At 54.8% G+C, this 18,909-nt stretch overlaps 1 protein-coding gene across 1 annotated transcript in view; it reads right to left on the bottom strand.

Annotated features, from left to right (window-relative positions):
* Positions 1-11,550: 11,550 nt before the first annotated feature.
* EIF2B3 (eukaryotic translation initiation factor 2B subunit gamma) overlaps positions 11,551-18,909 on the bottom strand; it is a 100,153-nt gene continuing 92,794 nt past the window's right edge. The window contains exon 12 of the mRNA XM_054833550.1: positions 11,551-11,767. Within this exon, the coding sequence (XP_054689525.1) occupies positions 11,715-11,767 (53 nt within the window). The 3' untranslated portion in view covers positions 11,551-11,714. The remainder of the gene's footprint in view (positions 11,768-18,909) is intronic.

The raw sequence follows: 18,909 nt of genomic DNA on the forward strand, positions 1-18,909 counted from the left end.
TGCCTGATCGCTATTAACAGCTCCACCATTCCTCTTCCTCGGTGGACCCGCACTACTGCTGGGCAGCTGCTGCTTTTTATAAACTTAATTTTAAAAAACTAAGTTCTCCTCCTCTCCAGCACTGCTGGTTCCCCTGGTTCTTCATCCACTTCCTATCAGTTACCATTGGTTTCCACCTGGGGCTCTCCTGCTAGTACCCTGCAGACAGGGAAACAGCATCAAATGTCCTTGGAAAAGTTGTGGGATGGTCAATCAAGATCTACTCAGTGTCTGACAGGGCCCGGGGCTGAGCTGGATTTGCCCCATCCCAGAGCACCGAGGGTTCCCCTGGGATCTGGGCTACTGGTGATGCAGAACTGGCTTCCCCGACTCCATCCTGGCTCACCCACGCTGGCACCGGGCTCCTGCGCTGCACGAGCACCACGCAGGACTGGCTGTGGCAGGATCATCCTTGGCACCCCTGCCTGCTCTGTGCCATGCATCCCTGTCCCGCTGCCCACTCGCTGCCTCTGTGGTCCCCAGGGACCAGCTGCCCCCCCAGGATCTGCATGGCCCTGGCAGCAGTTGGCACCGTTACGGCATGGTGACTTGCACCCCAAGCAAGAGGGCCTAGGGCTTGGCAGGAGGGCGGCTGGTTTGGGGATCCCAAGCCTTGCAGGAGCAGTGACAACCTCAGTGACAGGGCCAGATCCTGCCACGCCAAGGGGGATTGAACACCCAACTGGAAAATGCCTGTGGGCAGGACGGGACTCAGCCTGTCCCTGCCCTGACGCCGCAGCGATGGGGTCCCATACAGTGGGTCTGTTGTGAGTCAGGGGCTTTGGGTCTCCCTGCAGGACCCTTATTTTCCCCGGAGCCACCCCGGAGGGGACTTGGAGCCCTGCAGGCCACCGGCCTTGGGGGAATGGGATGGGGAGCGGGGGATCAGCTCGTGCACACGGAGACTTCGCTTGCCGCTTCTTGCTGACCGGCTGTTTTATATCAAGGCGGGAGGGGGGATTTGCTGTTCTAGATGGTATTTTAATGGGCAGGCAGGCAGCTGGAGCCTGGGAGAAGCCTGCTTTACATTGTTTGGGGTTGTAACAAATAAATTCAATTAAAGGCAAATGGCTCCGCGCAGCCCCCACCCTGCGCAGTGTCTCTGCGGCACCGGTGGCTGCGAGAGCCACGGGTGCGAGGCGGGAGCCCGGGGCTTTGTCCCCGCTCCGGGGCCACCCGGGGGCCCTGCCCACCCTCGCCCCCGCCGCGGGGAGATGCCGGGGTGAGCCGGCGGGATGCGGTGGGAACCGGGAAGCGCAGGGCACCGCACCCACCGAGCGCCCGGAGAGGGGTTGGCATGGCCGGGGAGCCCACCCTGTCGCCTGTCCCCGTACTGTGCGTCCCACCCCGTCGAGCAAAGGGGATGGGAAAATCCCCGCGGGCGGGAGCCACGCCGCAGCGGGCACTCCTTGGGGACGGGCAGCCCGGGACAACGGCCTCGGCGGGCAGCGGCATCCTCCGGGCAAGCGGAGGCCGGGCAGGGGCTGGGGTGTGGAGCCGGGCTTTGCACCGCCGCGGCGCAGCCCCAGAGCCCTGCGGCCGGGGGGGGGAAAGCAGAGGGGACTTGGCAGGGACGTGCCAGAGCCTCGGCACGCTGTAAACAGCCGCCGCCGCAGCAGCAACTCCTCTGCCGGGAGCCAGCGCCGGGCGTTTGTTAGTTGGAAACCAGATGGTGCTCTCCCAAGCACCGGCACAGCCCGCCCGGCCGCGGACCCGAGCCAGGAGCAGGCTCCCAGGGACCCCGGGGCTGTGCAGCGCCCAGTGCCGGGACCCCACTGGGGTGGACAGAGAGCTGGGGGTGCAGGGAGGGCTCCCCGGATGGATGGGCGGTGTCAGGGTGTCCCCTGCCCCAGTGTTTCCCCCCAGCCAGCACTGGGTGTGTCCCAAGGGATGCTTGTGTCCCAAAGGGATGCCGTGTCCCAAGGGACAGAGAAGGGAGGCAGCATCCACCAGAGGGGATTGGAGATGGGGCATTAACATCCCTTAAAACCCCCCGCGCGTCCCTGTGTGCCGCACCGTGTCTCAGTTTCCCTGTGCCTCCCCAGCCGCAGGAGGCTGAAATGGGGAGAGAGGCTAGTCCCCGAGTCAGAGTCCACCTGGTCCCCCCCACACAGGGCTGAGATAGCAGGGAAGGGGTAAAGCCCCATCTCCGAGGCCAGGGAAAGCCCCGGGGAGGGAGCAGAGGGGTCCCTGCCACATTCCACCTGGGGTAATTCGCCGTGGGACATGGCACAGAGAACACGGCCAGTGAGTCCCCATCCCAGCACCGCCCGCAGGACCCGGGGCTCCGGGCTCTTCCCCAGCTCCCGGCGGTCCTGGGGGCAGGTGCACTGAGGGGGCATGGATGGACCCTTCCCAGCCCTGGGATTTTGGGGGGGGGTCTGCAGCAAGCAGACAAACCGACAGGGCTGGACAGGGGCTGTGGGGGAGGACGGCATCCCTGGCAGCCATGGGGGGGTCCCGTGGTGTTTACAGAGCTTAAAAACCGCCTAAGCCCCGCAAGGCCACGGCGCACAATAGCGTGTGGACGTGGTGACACCGGCCGTCCCCACACCACCTTGGAAGACAGAGGGCCCTGCCACCCACCGCCAGCACCGGGATTAATTATGATAATGTAGTTCTTTCCCCCTTTGTCACCCTAATGAATGGGCCCCTTTAGGATTTTAGGGCCTTTGTTTGGTGCCTCTTTACTGCGGTATTGTAGGATGGGGACTAGCAGGTGGCAGGTCCCCAAACAGCCCCTTTTGTCTCCTTTGGGGGCTGTTTTGTGGTGGGGTTGGGGAGGGGGATGCAAGGATGGGGGGGGGCTTCAAGGGGGCTCCTGGACAGAACTGTAGCGCTCGCCCCATTGCTGTGGGGCCATGGTGCCCCATGCCACGCATCGTGGCATCGGACACCACTGGCCCTGGCCATGCCCCGAGCCACCCGCACCCTGGCCCGCTTGGTGGGCAGATGCCGGGAGCCACGGTCTGAGGGCTTGCCTTGATCTTTTACTGCCTGGGCAAATCAATTACCCAGCAGAAAAGTCCCTAAATCCCACCATAAAACCTGTTTAGCAGCCGCCGTGGCGTTCGCCGGGCCCTGGGCAAACCTCACCCGCTGCCGGCACGAAGCCGGGAGCGATTTGCTGTGGGGAGGGTGGGTAAAGGCTTCTGGGGAAGGTCAGGCTGTGGATGCCGCACAGCGTCTCGCCACTCCCGGTTGGCAGATGGGGGTCCTGGCTGTGCTCAGACCCTCCTGACACCCCCACAACTACCTGCCCCTCTGCACCAGCCCGGGTGGGGATGTGCCAATGGTGGGGACAGCACTGGGGACCGAGGGCGGACAGATGAGGTGGCACAGAGGTGCAGGGAGCAGGGACAAGGCAGGGTACAGAGGCACCTGGAGGGCAATGCCCTGTGCCACTGTGGGTTCGTGTGCCATTGGCCACGCTCAGCAGCAAGCCCTGTGCCACTATGGTGGTGACAATGAAGCCTTGCTCCCTCCCATACAGTTGCATAGGAGCATCTTTAATACCATGAAGACAATGCCAGCAAAGGGGACAACACCAGCGTGGGGCTGAGGGACCTGGGAATGGTCGACCAGGATGCCCAGGAACATCGGAGACACAGGATGGTTCTGCCTGGGGGCATTGCCAGGTGCTGGGCACTGGAGATCCCTCTGCCCCATGGTACCTTCCCCACAGCACAGGGCAACCCGACCACCCCGTCCCTCTGCCTGCGCAGGGCAGAGGGGTTCCATGGGGAGTGGGCAGATCCTGACCGGGCACTGCCGGGAGCTGTGAACCGGTGAGCAGCAGGGTGGTAAAAAAACGGTGACAAGTAATTGGTGTCCCGGCCAGTCCTTTCATGCCGATGCCGTTTTATGGGTGAGGAAATTGCTTGTGAGTCAGGAACACAGGAGACAAATTTAGGAAGTGCTCTCTGAATGTGCTGGGGTCAGGCGCCGAGGCCGAGCGCTTGAAACCTGGGTGGCCTCAGCGCTCGCCTCGACCACCCCCCCCTCCCGACCCCCCCCGGGGCTCCTCGGCATGGGAACGCAGACCTTTTATCTTATCACTGCTCTTCCGCCGCCCTGGCCTCCCCCGCTCAGCCCCCTCCCGCACAGCCGCTTGCTCCGCAGACACAATGCTCGGTGGTGGCCAGACCCATGCCTGCATCCCTCCAGGACTGCCCGACATGGGGGGCTGCTCCCACTCGCCTGCCAGGGGGCTTGGGGTCCCCCGTATCGTCCCGTGTTCCCTCACCCCATGGCGCCTTGTTGGCCAGAGGGGCTGCTCTGCGGCCAACGAGGCACCGTGGGGCAAGGGAACACGGGGTCCCCCCTTGGCGACCAGCCCTGGCACGATCTGCTGTGGCCTTGGGGATGCAGTGTCCGTACATCATTAGGGCAAGGGGTGCCCATGGCCGGTCCCTATCCGTCCTGTGTCATGGTGCTGCACCTCACTACCTCCTCCCTCCGCACCCCAGCTTTCCCCACGTCCTGTCGCACATCCCCTCACACGCCAGGGGAGCAGGTTGTCCTTTTTGTTTGTTTGCTATGGTCTTAATTGGGAGGAAAGGCCGCGGCCCCATTAAAACGTGCCCGAATGCAGCCAACCTCTACCTTGAGAGTGCAGCCCCCATCCCCGGCCGCTGCCGAGCCCGCCGCATCGGGTGGTTTGGATGTATTTTTCTTGATCGCCAGCCAAGCGCTCTCTCCTGCAAAGCAGCATGTTTCTCATTTTCTGTAGGTTTAACTCCAAATTAATTTGTAAGTGATCTAGGTTTCTTGTTCCCCGAAAGATACCTAATAGCGGGGGGGGGGCTGTGGGGTGTGTGTGGGGGGAAGCTCCTGCCAACCGAAGCGTCTCAGCGGGGTAAAGGAAAAGCAGGAAAAAGAAACCCAGGAACTGTGACCCCTGGTGGGTATTTAACAAGGTGTCAGGGAGAGGGATTTTCGGAGCCGGCTAAGTGGATGTGACACCGGCCCCGCGGGTCGGGCCGGGGCACGGGGATGCTCCTGCTGTGGCAGTGGCTGCTGCTGCCAGGTCTCATCCTGACCTTGGGGGAAGTGGGAGCAGGGAGGGATGCTCAGTACCCCTCAGCCTGCGCTGGCAGGTGCTGTGAGCCCCAGGGTCCGAGGAAAAAGGGGGAGAAAGGAGATGCTAGGGGATGGGGTGAGCCATCCCCAGCATGAGCTGTTGGAGATGCCCTTGCTGCAGGACAAGAGGGACCGTACTGGCACCCAGTGAGGGTCACTGAAGCGGTGAGGCAGGGGAGGTCCTGTGGGGTGGGGGTCCCCCAGGGTTGCAGGAGGGGGCCGGTGAGCCCGCTGGGCGCCCCTGCCGCATGGGAAGCGGGCACGGTTTAATTGGGCGGGCGGCCGCTCGGCGGGGCCGGCTGCTGGCAGGAGGACACAAGCTCTTTTGTCTCCGCTCTCGCTCCCGGCACCGGCTGGGGCTGGCAGGGCCCAGAGCGGTTCAGCCACCGAGAGCCGAGCTCGCCACCGGGGCAAGCAGCCAAACCCACCCTGGCTCCTCGGGCTGTGTCACAGGCCTTCGCTGCAAGTGAGGAAGCACCCAGGTGGCCGCGCGAGGCTTCCTGGCTGATTAGGGGTTAGGAAAGTTGTGGCAATCCCCGGCAAAGAGCCCCGCAGCCCTCCCTCTGCCCCTTTCTTGCCAGGATAGCCGGCGGGAGCATGCGAGACTCCTGCCCTCCCCAGTGGCCCAGGGCTCCCCAGGGGTCCAGGGGGGCTGGTTGCATGGCTGGGGTCCCAGGGCAGCAGGGGTCTGAAAGCACCCGGACTTCACTCCCCAAAGCAGGATCTGCAAGGAGATGCCAAGGAGGGACCTGCAGCAAAAGCAGCCACCACTTTCAGATCCTGGTTCCTCTTGCATCCCCCCATCCCTCAGCTCCGCTCAGATCCCGTCTGCAGCATGGGGTCACTGGCTGGTGGCTCTCCAACCCCTCGGGTGATGTCCATGAGGGGGGACAGTGACAGGGTTGGTGCTGGCTGGGGAAGAAGGGGCTGACCCCCACCACACACATTCTTTGTGTGCCCGGTCTCGCGGGGGCTGCATGGTAAGGAGCCCGGGAGCCTCTTCTCCCAGACCTCCCTTGCTATGGGGGGAATGGGGGCTACAAAGGTAGGAAAAGACGTCGTGGTGGGAGCAGGAGCCATCCCCAGGTGATGGGGGAGATGGCCTGGCCATGATTCAGAGGGAACTGCCCCTCCTTGCAGAGCAGCCCCAGCCCCTCGCACAGGGGGAGCAGAGCTGGGGCTGCTGGGTGCGTCGAAGCCAACTGCGGATCAGCAGTGGCTGTGAGCACAGCATGGCCAAATCCCTTCTTCCCGGCATCCGGCACCAACCACCCCCTTTGCAGAAAGGCCCGAGCAGGGAGGAGACACCACTGTTGCTCAACAATCCTGTGAGGGCCCAGGTCCTGGCTCCTTCCCGGCGCTGCTGGGAATGGCTGGGCAATGTGGCCGAGTGCTGCTGACCGGAAGAGTGAGCACCATTGTAGTGGCGAGGGACCTCTCACAGGCAGCACGGCCTGGCCGGGTTCAGCTCCCCAGGTCTCCTGACCCATCGCTGGGGGATTCCCAGCTTTCCTTGCCTGGAAGCATGGCTGGATGCTTCGGGGGAAACCTGGTGCTGGGGTGAAAATCAGAGGGAAGAGGCAGCAGGACCTTTACCTGCCGGCCATCTCAAATGTGCCTGTCACTGCCGCCGGCGTTGCCGGTCAGTCGTTTCTCACCGTCCCTTCCAGCTCTTCCAGCGCCAGTCCTGGGCGCAGGTGTTAGCGCCGGGGATGGCAGCCCGTGGTCCCGGGGGACAGCGGTCGTGCCTTCCCTGCCTGGGGCGACCCACATCCCGCCGTGGGGTTAAACTCCCCAAGGAAAGGAGGGAGGAAGATAGGAAAAACAATCACAAGAATTTGTTTCATGCTGCCTGGATCCCTCCCCGCACGCAGCAGTGTTTTTGGACGGCCAATTTATAATCAGCAGTGTGGAATGTTGTAAATTAAATATTTTTAAACAACTTTGCTCTCTCTCTAGTTAAACATTTCAGAGATCGCTCTTTCTTGTCTGTCTCTTGCTGGGTGGTCCCTCCATTCGCCCGTACATCTTCCTCAAACACAATTAACCATTTAGATGTTGCACAAAGGAATAGCTTATGCATACAACACCAGTCGCTTGCTGCTCCGGCGCTGGGGGAGGGAGGCAAATAAGAAGGCAGCTTCTTTTATTTTCTACTAAAAACAAAAACAAGAAAATCCCTTTTTCCTTCCCAAACTATCCCATTTTTCCTTGAATTGTAAAGGCACCGATCCAAGCTCATCAGCTGTCTTGGTGCTCAGTCCGACAATCCCCTTGCGTCCCCCCTCCCCTGAAATTCAACATTAGCATTTTAAAAGCCTTAAACATACAAGTTTATTTAGACTTAAGCTCTCCCAAGCTCTTGCTTTCCATATTTATATACACACGTATTTTAACGTATATAAAATGTCTGTCTATAGGGCCTGGAAGGAAGTTCTCGTCTGCCGGCCCGTCTGGGAGGCACAGGCGCGGCTGTGGACCTTGGCTCCGGGGAGATGGAGTGAAAACCGACAGGATCCAGAAATCATCCGCCTGGCTGAGAGCGAGCGAGCCTCCATGGGCAGGCTGCTGCAGAGGTGCTCGGGGGGTTTGCTGGGTGTTGAACCCCGGCACGGGAACCTCAGCGTTCCCAAATTAACCCTGCAGGTTGCCCAGTGAGAAGGGCCCCACGCCATGTGCTCCTCCCATGGCAAGAGGCTCCAAGGGAACCAGCCCCAATTGCCTGCTGCAACCCTCAGTCCTTTAAAACAGGTGACCAAAGGCCACAGGAACGGCCACGTGTGACAGGAGGGCGGCACCAATGGCCACTGCGGTGTCCCAGGACCGGTGGTACCCGGGGAGCAGGTTACACCACGCACTGTGCAACGTGCGGTTGTCACACCGTTGCTGCTGGTGCAGGCAACTCCTCCGTGAGGCCACCTGGGGCTTGATCTAACCCTGCCCCGAGCAAGACACCGGGACAGGGACCAGAGTAGCCACTGGTCCTCACTGTGGATTTTGGCCAGCGTGGAGGCAGCAAGGCCCCTCCTGAAAACACTGGTGTTCCCCAGACCTGCAGGGTTTATAATTCTGGTCTCCTGAGACAAGAAGGTCCCACTAGCAAAGTCCAAAGGATGGGCAGGGCATGGCGAAAACCACTCTTTTCAGGCATCCAGAGGAAGGAAAGTGGAATGCAGAAACCAGCAAAGCAGCCAGCAGGAGCAATATGGCTCTGCACAGTAAACCTTGGAGACGACAGGCAGTAAAAGACTGGTGAGTCCTTGTGATGCTCAGCCCCAAGAGGTTCAGGAGAGTCCTATTGCTGGGGCTGCACACGCAGCGTCAACTTGATGGGTGATGGGGGAGCCAGACCTGCGGCCATATGACTGCTCAACCTGGCGCTCCTCTCCCCTTCCTGCCCACAAGCCAAAAAAGTGTCCCAAAAGCGAGATCAAAGCCTAGTGCAAAGGTGGTTTTGTGTCCCTTTGAACCCCGCTGGGGTGGGAAGCTCACTGTCCCTGGGAACGGCAGGCTGCTCGACAGCCCCTCGCATGGCTCCGCTCCAAGGCTGCCAGGAAGAGAGGAGCCATCCACTTCAGTTTGACTGCGGAAGGGATCAGATGAGCTGCTGCTTCCTGAAAGATCACAACAGTCACCTACAAAAGCAAACACGAACGGCTGAGGGAGGAGAGCCATGGCTCTGGGTGTCTGTAACTGCCCAACAAACGCTTTTCCCGAGTCTGTGTCTTACAAATGGGTTTGGCTGCAAACATCCCGGGCAGGACCTTGCTGCAGAGCTGCTGCAGGTGGTGCCCACCTCTCACAGGAGCCAGGGCAAAGGAGCAGAGCTTCAGGTGCCCCTATCACAGTGTGCTAGGGGTGCAGGACCCACAGGAAGACGTTAGGGCCAGGTGTGCGCACACCCTGCTGCTGGGCTCTGCACCCACGCCAACCCGCTGCCCTGGCCACAGAAAAAGCCTTTTAGGAGCTGTTGGTGGGACATCGCTCAGTGAAACCCAGGAGCTGGAGGTGCTGCTGGCTGGTGACCTCGCTGGGCATCACGGCAAGCCTCTGCTTTACTGCGTGCAGATGCAGCATGTGACATGCCACCACAGGAACCTCCTCACACCAACCCCAGCTGTACATCTGCCAAGGAAGTGTTCAGGACAAGCCTGTCCAGAAAGCACCAGCATCTACAGAGCTGGGAACTTCCATCTTTTCAGAGAAACATTGCCTATAAAACACCACCTGGGTGCTAATAGCACCGTATTGGGCACGGGCTGTAATGCTCAGCTGCCTGGGTGGGACAGAGCAGCAAAGCGAGGAGACTGACTCACTGTCTGAGAGGTGACAGGTTCCTCAAAGCTGGTGAGCAGCCTGTACCAGTAACACCTTCCTGAAGGTCTGTACGACCTAGGGCCAGACAGTCACATCCAAAACTACCTGAAAACAGAACTTCATTTCCTTGGTTGCCTCCCCGGTTTTCTTCAAGACTGTAATGTTTATCGCTCGGTTTGTAAAGTTGCCTGACTCAACCCATCATCTGCTCACCTGAAGATGACAGCGACATGGAGACCAGGTTAGATGAGGAAGGGTTAACCTCTCAGTGCCTGCCTCAGGATTCCTGAAGGCCCTATTATCCCGAATTATTTTTCATAATTACTGCCACACACGTAGACTACATCAAGAGTGAATCTTCACTTTGATAATTTGTGCTGTGAAATCTCACTTTGGGATCTACTTTTATCTCACACCAAACACCTGCAGGTCGTAAAAGGCAAAAAGGAAAAGAAAATGCCTCAAATCCCGGCCAGGTTTTCAAGTGTCAGAGAACACTAAATTAATGCTAAATGCTAACCGACACAGTAAAGAGCCCCCCACCCTCTTCTTAAATTAGCTAAACAAAAGGACTGAGACTTTAACATATAATTAAGGCACAAGGAGGTAAAGCTGTAGCTATTAAGTAAGGGGATGTGGACTTTTCAGAAGTTAAGATGGATCCTAAAAACTGAGAGGGAGAAGGCTTTGTGTTTAAGCAAAAGGACCGGGAGTTAAAGTCCCTGTGGACCTCTCTCTGCTTTGCCACAACCTTCTGGTAAAATGCAAAGCCAGGTAATTACGCTCCGCTCCGCTTCTGTTTCTACACACCCAAAATGGATGCCTCGCTCCCTTGCCACACACAGAGACAAGAACTCTCTTTAATTAACCTTTGTAAAGCCTCTGCGATCCTTGGATGAAAAAGGCTTCGTACCTTAGGAACATGTTTGCGCACATATGCAAGGCAAAACCTCTAGCACAAAGCCGGAGCTGAACTGCAGCGTGTTTCTTCTTTCTGCAGCTTGTCAAAGGCCTCGCAGCTCATCCTTACCCATACTTTCCATTCCAATCTGGTCCTTTAGAGGAGGGATTTTGTTTATGAAACTCCGGGAATGTCTGGATTATAATCTCTCTCCTGTCAAATTAGCTAGGAAACGGTAATTTTCCTCAGGGGACACTGGTGCCCGTGAAGCACACATTTAACATTTATCACTTCAGTTAATGAAATACCATCCCAGCCAGTTGCTGTAAGCACCTCTGGATGTCAAACTGCCAGGGGCAGATAAATGTCCCGTTGAATCCTACTAGATTCTAATAAACAGCTTTTAGGTAGGAACTTGTGTCCAATTTATAAACGTTAAAGAACAGCTTGTGTTTCAATCCCATCCAGGTGCTTTACAATCCTGGCACAACCCCTGACCACAAGGCTGTTCGTTTCACATTAGCACGTCGACTCATCTCACAGACGTAGGAATAGTCATCCACTGATCATCTAGATGTGGGGGAGGGACCTCTCATCTGGGATTAGGAACAGCAGACCAACACACGAAAGAACCATCAAATAAGGCAGAAGTACCCACTGCTTATGCCCCACTTTCCCGCCCCCCCGCCACTGCCCCATCCCTCCAGCCCTCTCACATACTTGCTCTTGGGCAGGATTTCAAAGTAATGGACCAACCTCAGCCCTGATGGCAATGGGTGCCAAACTCCTCAATTGCATTACAGGAGAGGAGAGGCGCAGCTCAAACACTTCTGTGCTATGGGGCAGCATCGAGAGAGAGAGAGAGAGAGAGAGAGGAGGAGGAGGAGGCTGGCAAAGCTGCCGGGCTGCAAAGAGCAGCCCTCATTACCGCTGTTTCACTGCCCGCCTGCTGCGTTGATGAGATGCACAAGCAGCATCCCCGAGCAGTTTCTCCCAGGCTTGGGGATGGTGGTGCAGGACTGCAGGGACGTGGTTTACATCGCAGGGAGGGCGGCTAAGTCATTCTTTGGAGTGGGCACAGTCTGTGTGGTCCCCGCTCTCCCTTCTGCTGGAAAAGTACAGTGCGTTCGCCAGGCGCGCAGGAACCGATATTACCCGGCACAAACCCGTGTGCATCCCAATGAGGGGGGAGGGGCTGACGGACACACCACTCTGTAAATACTTCTTTATTAAGACATAAATATAAAGCTGAACAGGAAAGGAGCAATGACAGGGTAAACTGTGCCAGTACTGATCCACACGGATGATCTTACAATGCTTGAACATCTGGTTCTGCTGCTGGCTTCCATAAAATCATCTTTAAAACCTACTCGGGTTATATCTCCATCAGCTGTTCGGTGCCCACAATGACTTCATTAACATGTTTGGCTGAAAAGACAGAGGGAGGAAAAGAAGAGGAATTGAGTTTTGCAGCAGGGCTTCAGACCTTGCATTTTTCAAATCTGCAACTTTAAAACAAATGAGAAAAGCAGATTCTGGGGAACTCCAACACGGATTCGCTGCCTTTCTTTGGACTCCAGTGTCTCTCCGACAGTATCCCACACACATGGCAAAAGCCTAAACAACTGACTAAACATCAGGAGGTTTCTCTCATGAGAGTTTTCACATGTACGTGTCACTACTAAACAAGAGAGGCCTGACAGAAGTCACAGCTGCTGCTGACAGGTGTACACCTGGGTTGAGGCATAGAACCATCAACATCCAACATGGAGATCTGACATAAAATTAAAGATCAGTAATCCACCCCGGCTATAAATAGCTCTGTGTGTACTCAAACTGCACGGAGGTTGGGGAGGAGAGGGGCTGCTCAGCATCAGGGGGCCATCACCGAGGCAGCCTGAGATCCTCTCAGCAATCCCAACTCAATCTTGGCAGCCTAAAAAAGAGGGCGCTTTTTTTTTTTTTAAATTTAAACCTGACTTCTCCTTCCTGGATTGAGCTCTGGATGGAGCCTCTCCAAAAGCATCCGTGTGAAGCAAGGTCTCTGAGAACAGTTATCATCTCTGAGGGTAATGGTGGACAGTCCACCTCAGGCTCCCACGGAGCAAATTTGTCAGAGGAGCAATTTCTACAAGGCCACTCCTTTGCCTGTTCCCAGGAGCTCTGGACAGCCCCAGTGGACACATTAACGTGCCACTCCCTGCCTCAGCACTGTTAATGCACCATACTGAAAGAGCCTTTCCTTTAAAATGCAAAAGCAGCTTGTCAGGGAAGGACTGCAAATAAGGGATCTAAAGCCAAAATAATAAAAACATACAACTGAAAGCCTGGTGCCTAAAACCCCCAAGCATGTGGCCTCAGAGCTGACACAATACCCTGTGCGCTCAAAGTGGGTGTCCTCAGGGTACCGTGGGGGGAGGAGGTGAACCTAAATTGCACTTCAGAAGCTGGACACCTATTCGGGTGGAGCTCAGGTGGTTTGACCCATGCCCCTAGGCTCTCCATCTCCCCTTCTGCACATTAGGAATAACAATGGGCTCTGGAGCCTGGGATAAAGCATCAAGGCCTGCGAGGTGCTGGGATACACTAGCAGAGGCTGTGTTGTCTCCAAAACCTTACACAGCAGTGGGGTTGGATAGCCAAGGATGATGGAAATAACGAGTTGTGTTTTATTTACCCACCTAAAACTCCTCCCCTCAGGGGAGTGGATTTTGCAAGACTGCTGCAAAACAACAAACATGCCACCTTTGGCCAAATTAAGAAATTCCTGGCAATTCTCAAACTGGCCGGGCCAACACGATGCTTCTCTTGGTTTAAAATTCAAGACATCACCTTTGCATCATGCAAACCATTGCTCCAGAAAAGGTTTGATCAAAAAATGTTCTATAAACTTCAAGGAGTTTTGGACTTTGGCAAGATAATTTCCCGCTACAACCCCAACCCCACAATCATATGGATCCTGCTGTCTCCTCAGCCTGGGGGACAGAGCTGGGTTAGCCTTGTGACTGCCTTTCAGAGACCCTTCATGAAGGCAGAAATAATGAGATTGAGGAGCTGCTTCTCACCTTCAGCATCAGATCGAGTCATTCGGTTCTTTGCTCAGGGCATTTAGTGACAACTGGTAATTAATCCTGGAGCCTCACGTTAACAACTTGGAGCTTAAAGTTGGAACGTGAAGCCCAATCTCCAGCACTTTGGGCAGGACAAGCAGAGGTGGATGCAGCGCTCAGGAAAATGAGGGACTGACTGTACAAGTGCCAGGTGCAAGTGTGATGTAGGTAGCACCACACAACCTCTCCAGCACAGCTCTGCCAATAGCCCCAAGTCCAGCCTTCAGCACCTCTCTCCTCCTGTCCTGGACCCCACACAGCTTTGCCAAGGTACCTCAAATCCATCCTGCAGCACTTCTTGCTATAACATTCCTCACCCCCAACAACTTTCCCAATATATCTCAAACAGGCCCTGTAGCAACTCCTGTGACTCCATTCCTGAACCTCCTCCAAGCAGACTACCTATCATGTTGATTTCTGTGATGTGAATAAGACTCTGGCTACCATCCAGTGAGAGTAATTACGTTATGCCTCTGCAGATTAAACATGCCTTCATCTAGGCTTATAAAGAGCCCTGTCAATTTATGGTTCTATATATAGGTTATCTGTAGCAATACTTTTTAATAAGGAACTTCTTGCTTCATTTGAGACAGCATCCTGCACTGTCCTAAACATGCAGAGCTGGGATAGGTCCTGTCACATACTTTGTTGCAGAGGTGGTACCAACTATTTGTATTTTGCACTGACATGCTTGTAGCTGCTTTATGATATCTTGCATTCTACACCTGATGAGTTCAAAATGCTTTTCAAGAGTGGGGAAATAAGAGCATTCCCATTTTACAGATGGGAAACTGAGGCAGCAGGGAGTTAGGGAGTTTAGGTAGCCAAAGCCACACAGGAAATCAGAGCACACATTCCCTCGTCTCCCATCCCCCCCGCCTGTTTTGTCCCCTCCTTGATCCGTGTGGCCCAGATTGCCCGCAATGGGCACACACAGCCTGCTCGGGATGTCACTGCTACCTGAGTGACTCGCATGAAATCACCAAACTCATTTCTCCTTGTACAGCCTAAAAGAAAACACATGAATGTGCCTGCCTCAAATCCAGGAGAAAGTTTTTAAGCGATAAAGGGAATGGTTTTGCTAGAAACAAAGCCTGATTCCGCACCCCCAGGGGATGCGATAGGCAGATAAGGATTCACCCTGCTTCCCTCTTCCCTTCCCAAAGCTCTCCTTGCAGAGGGAAGGGAATTCAGACTCCACTGTGTGTGCCAGAGAGCCGAGCTGTGGATAGCGTTTCATTATCAGCCGTGGCTGCCAGTTGCCAGTGGCTCTGGCTGGTACCAGCAAGCTCAGCTCATGCAGAAACTCTGCCTGAAACTCTGGGGGAGGAGGGAGAAGTACCTCACATGCTTAGCTGTTCAGCTCCCTTCTCCTTCCCCGGCTCCCCATTAGGGATTTCTTACCAGGCTGCCTTTTATCTGACACTGGCAGGGTTACAGATGCATTCAGCCCACAGAGAAAGAAGAGGGATTAGAGAAAGGACTTTCAGAAAGCCTTAGAGTTGGACTTTGCAACCTTAAATCATGTTCAACTAGATCTTCTCAGATTGGGAGCATCTGGTGCTAAGCAAATCCAGAGCTGATCAACACACTCAACCTCCTGATTAGCACTTTGCTTCAACTTGCTGACGCAGCCCAGCCTGATGTCAGCCTGGGTGCTTGAACCGAGTGTCCACAGAAATTTTACTGAATGTAAATCAAAAACCTGTCACTCATTATATATGTGTTCCTGCTTTGGAAGACATTTGTTTACACATACTGTACACTAGCCCCTTAAAAACATACGCACAAGGCAAGGAGAGCTAGAGAGCTGGGGAGCAGGGCAGCTTTTGGTGCTTGGCTAAAAACAAATTGTAATGCAAATAAACAGAGGGGCGGAAATGACTGCACAGCCCAGCACAAACCCCACCAGCAGGCCGGGGGCCGGGGACCCAGTGCTCCCCAGCCTTCCTGGCAGGTTCCTGCCAAGCTGCTTACAGAAAGGGGATGCCGGAGCATTCCTTTAAAAGCCATGTGAAAGCATCTCCTTGTTGTTTGCTCAATTAGCCCCAGACAGATTGCTGCTGCTGCTGCTGGTGGCAACGCTGGGTTGTAAAGGAGGAGGGGAAGGAGGGGAAAGGGAGGAAAAAAAAAAAAGGGGAAAAAAAAAAGGTTAGGGCCTAGGCCCAGGACCACCACGAAGTTCCAGCCCTCAGGGGCTCCAGAAAACGTTCAGTTTACTCACTCAATTACATACACTGTTTTATAAACCCTTTAAAATAAAATAGAAAACAGTCCCTGGCACAGAATTACTGCTCTATTATACAGCAGTGATGAAAGCCACTGCTGTGTATTTGCTCTCTTTAAAGCAAGAGATAGTTTAACTTAAAAAACTAGGCGGGGGGGAGGGGTGGCTGCAGAAACGCATGCACGAAAACACGCTGTGGGTGGTTCCTACCACATTCACCCAGGACAGAAAGGATCAGAGAGTGGGAGAGAAGAGCAACTTGTCTCTGCAGTGATGGTTGGCCCTGAAAAAGCAGCCAGGTTGGGGGGGGGGGGGGGGGGGGGAGAGGAACTAAAGGGGCTTAAGGGGATGGGAAGCAGCTGAAGCTTGACTTTGGGAGGCTGGAGGGTGTTTTAAATTACATGTAGAGATAAAGAAGGGAAGCAGGTGATGGGGGCTGATTTGTTTGTGTTTACAGAGCAGTGGGGCTTTCCAGTCAAGGCCTGCTCTCTCCCCAGCCACGCTTTACTTATGCGATCACTGGAGATCAGGGGTGACCACGCTGTGGCCCCAAATGCCAGGAGCGTCTCACAGATTTCTCCCAAGTGCTGTGTCGGCCGAGGCTGAGGCTGTCCGGGAGTGATGCTTCCCATGAGCTGGGTGCCCCAGCCCAGAGGTGGGATGTGCAACTCACCCCAGGGGTGAATGGGGCTAGTGATAGCTTCAGGCAGATCAGCTCTAGCCCACAGCTGGGGCCTCCAGCCCATGGAACTGGTAGTAAAGATCTCACTCCTGCCTTACACACACCCTGAGCACCCGCCACAGTGCACAGTGCTGGTGCTCACCTGGTTCAGCTGAGGCTTTTCTCATAGTTCAGCCAGTATTAACCCCTTTGCCTTCAACCCATCTGGGGAATAGATGTGTCTTCAGAGTGTAAAGGTAACACTGAATTCAGTGCCTGAAGAGAGATGAAATTACTGTGGCTTGGAGCAGATGGATGGTGGGAGAGAAGGAACTGGAAAGAGAGGTGTATGGGAAAGGGATCAGTCAGGGTCTTAAGGGAATGGTTAGCTAAGGGAAAAGAAGACCAAGAGCTGGGGATGTGCCCAAGATAGCAAGCTCCTTGGGGAGGGGGACCACTTGGAGTCCTAGTATTGGGGCAGAGTCCTAGCAAAGTGTTTAAGAAAGGGACTGGATTGTACCGATCAGTGTGCTCCTACAGGGTATCACCACCCCATGGCAAATGCAAACAGGGATCTCGGAAATGTCAGCCTGAAAGACTCTGTCCACACTTCCTGCTAAGATGGCCAAGATGCCATATTTGCCTGGACACTGCTGCCTGCTGCGCTGGATGCAAGTAGAGGTCCCTTTCCTTTCTCAGCATCCATTGGGGTGTTCTTCCTGGCTCTTTCATGTGGCCGAGCTCTAGCAGAGCACAAGTGGTTATTTTCTCTGTGTGGAGCATGTAAAAATATTTCCACAAGGTTACGAACTGCTGCCTTATGGGTAGACTTCACAATCAACATGCTGCGAAAGTGGCAGCTCATTTAACCTGCTCACTCAGGAAGCCTGAACTTCCGCAGCCGGGAATGACAGTGTGCACAAGTGTGACAGTCCCCAGCGGCAGTGGGGAGGACAAAGCCTCGGTGGATGAATATTCTAGGGAAGTTTTATGCCACTGCTAAGGTCAGAACTCATAAACCATTTTTATACAACTTGGAAAAGAGGGCTTATTAGGATCAGTTAGAAATGTAGTCACTGCATAGTCACTGAAGCAAAAATGACAACTATTTGAGATGTTTGTTTTAATTGCCAACTAGTATCTTTGTCTGGGACACTCAGTAGTTAAACTACTTCAGGGAACAAATCATATAGACCTCTCAGTTTTGCTATGAATTTACATCATACCTACATCATCTCCAGCTCATCTTGCACCCCAGTGCACAACATACATGTGTGCGCTGTTTAGTCTGTGTCTTGTTCGTGAGCTTTTCATAACTCCCATCTGCACTGCAGCATGCTTTCTGATCCCGACCTTGTGTCGTGCTAAGTGTTTTCAGTTCCTGAAGACTTCACCAGGAGGTACTCAGCATCTTGCAAGAGCAGATGCTTGCCCCTACTTGAATGCAGCGAGAGCATCAGAAAGTCCCTGAGTTCCTTCCTGTCCCTATCCTGCTAAATCTTGGCTGGGGTGAAGCATTCTCACAAGCAGCTGACCATTCATATGTGGAGGTTTCGTAAACTGTACCTGCCTTCAGAGGATGACATTAGAAAAAATGTGCTCTTTGGCCCTCATTAAAATAAAACAATCTTACTCTGTTTCATTGAGAAGTCCTAGGACTCCAAGCTTGGAACAGGACTTGGAAAATGATCGGAAACGGGAGCCAGTCCTTACTGGATATGTGCCTTTTTCTGTTCTTGTGAGAAACCACACAGTTTTGGCTACGTGATAAGCCTCTGGAAAAAAAAACCTCAGTTTGCACATGTTCTCAGGAGGGCAGCTAAAAGCTCCAGAGACTGTGTCTGCAGTGTGCACTCTCGACCATGAAAGCGCAGGAGGAAGGCAGGGCTTCCCCGACACTTGTATCCCTGCTCTATGGAGCAGTGCAGCACTCTGCACAGACCCGCTTCCCTCCTGCACCCAGAGCGATCCTGCTCAGGCACAGCGGTGGTACAGAAGGTGATGCAGTCTGACTCAAAGCAGTCGGGGGCAAGTGCCAGATGGGAAACAGAGTATGGGACTGTTCAGCAAGGGGACTGGAAATAGCAGCTATGGTCAGACCAGAGGAGGAGTCAGGTGAGTGTCTCGGAATAGCCAAGTAAGAGAGAAAAACAAGAATCTCCATGGGAGAAAGTCTAGAGGAAAAACCAAAGAGAAGGCTGGGAATGGGATGAGACTGGTCCTGGGACAAAGCCATAGCAGGGAGCTGTGAAGCAGGAGTCAGGATCATGTAGGATGTAGGTGATGTAGTTGGGGCCCAATGACTGATGCTGGGGGCAGGATCAGTAAAGTCTACAGTAACTAGAGTCCCCCAGCACCAGGAGTGGATCTCAGGGCTGCTGACACCCACGGGCATCTGTGAAACCTTCTGGCAAAGAGCTTCTCTTGTCCCATTCCAGATCCAGCTCTGCTGAAGGAAGATAACCCACTACTGTCAGTTCCCATCAGCTGGAGCAGTAGAAGCTGTACGATGGAGTTCAAGTTTCTGACACTGCTAATGATCCAAGCAAGGGCCAGCATGATCCCATATAAA

Source organism: Grus americana, chromosome 8, assembly GCF_028858705.1.
Source record: "Grus americana isolate bGruAme1 chromosome 8, bGruAme1.mat, whole genome shotgun sequence".
Classification (NCBI taxonomy): Eukaryota; Metazoa; Chordata; class Aves; order Gruiformes; family Gruidae; genus Grus; species Grus americana.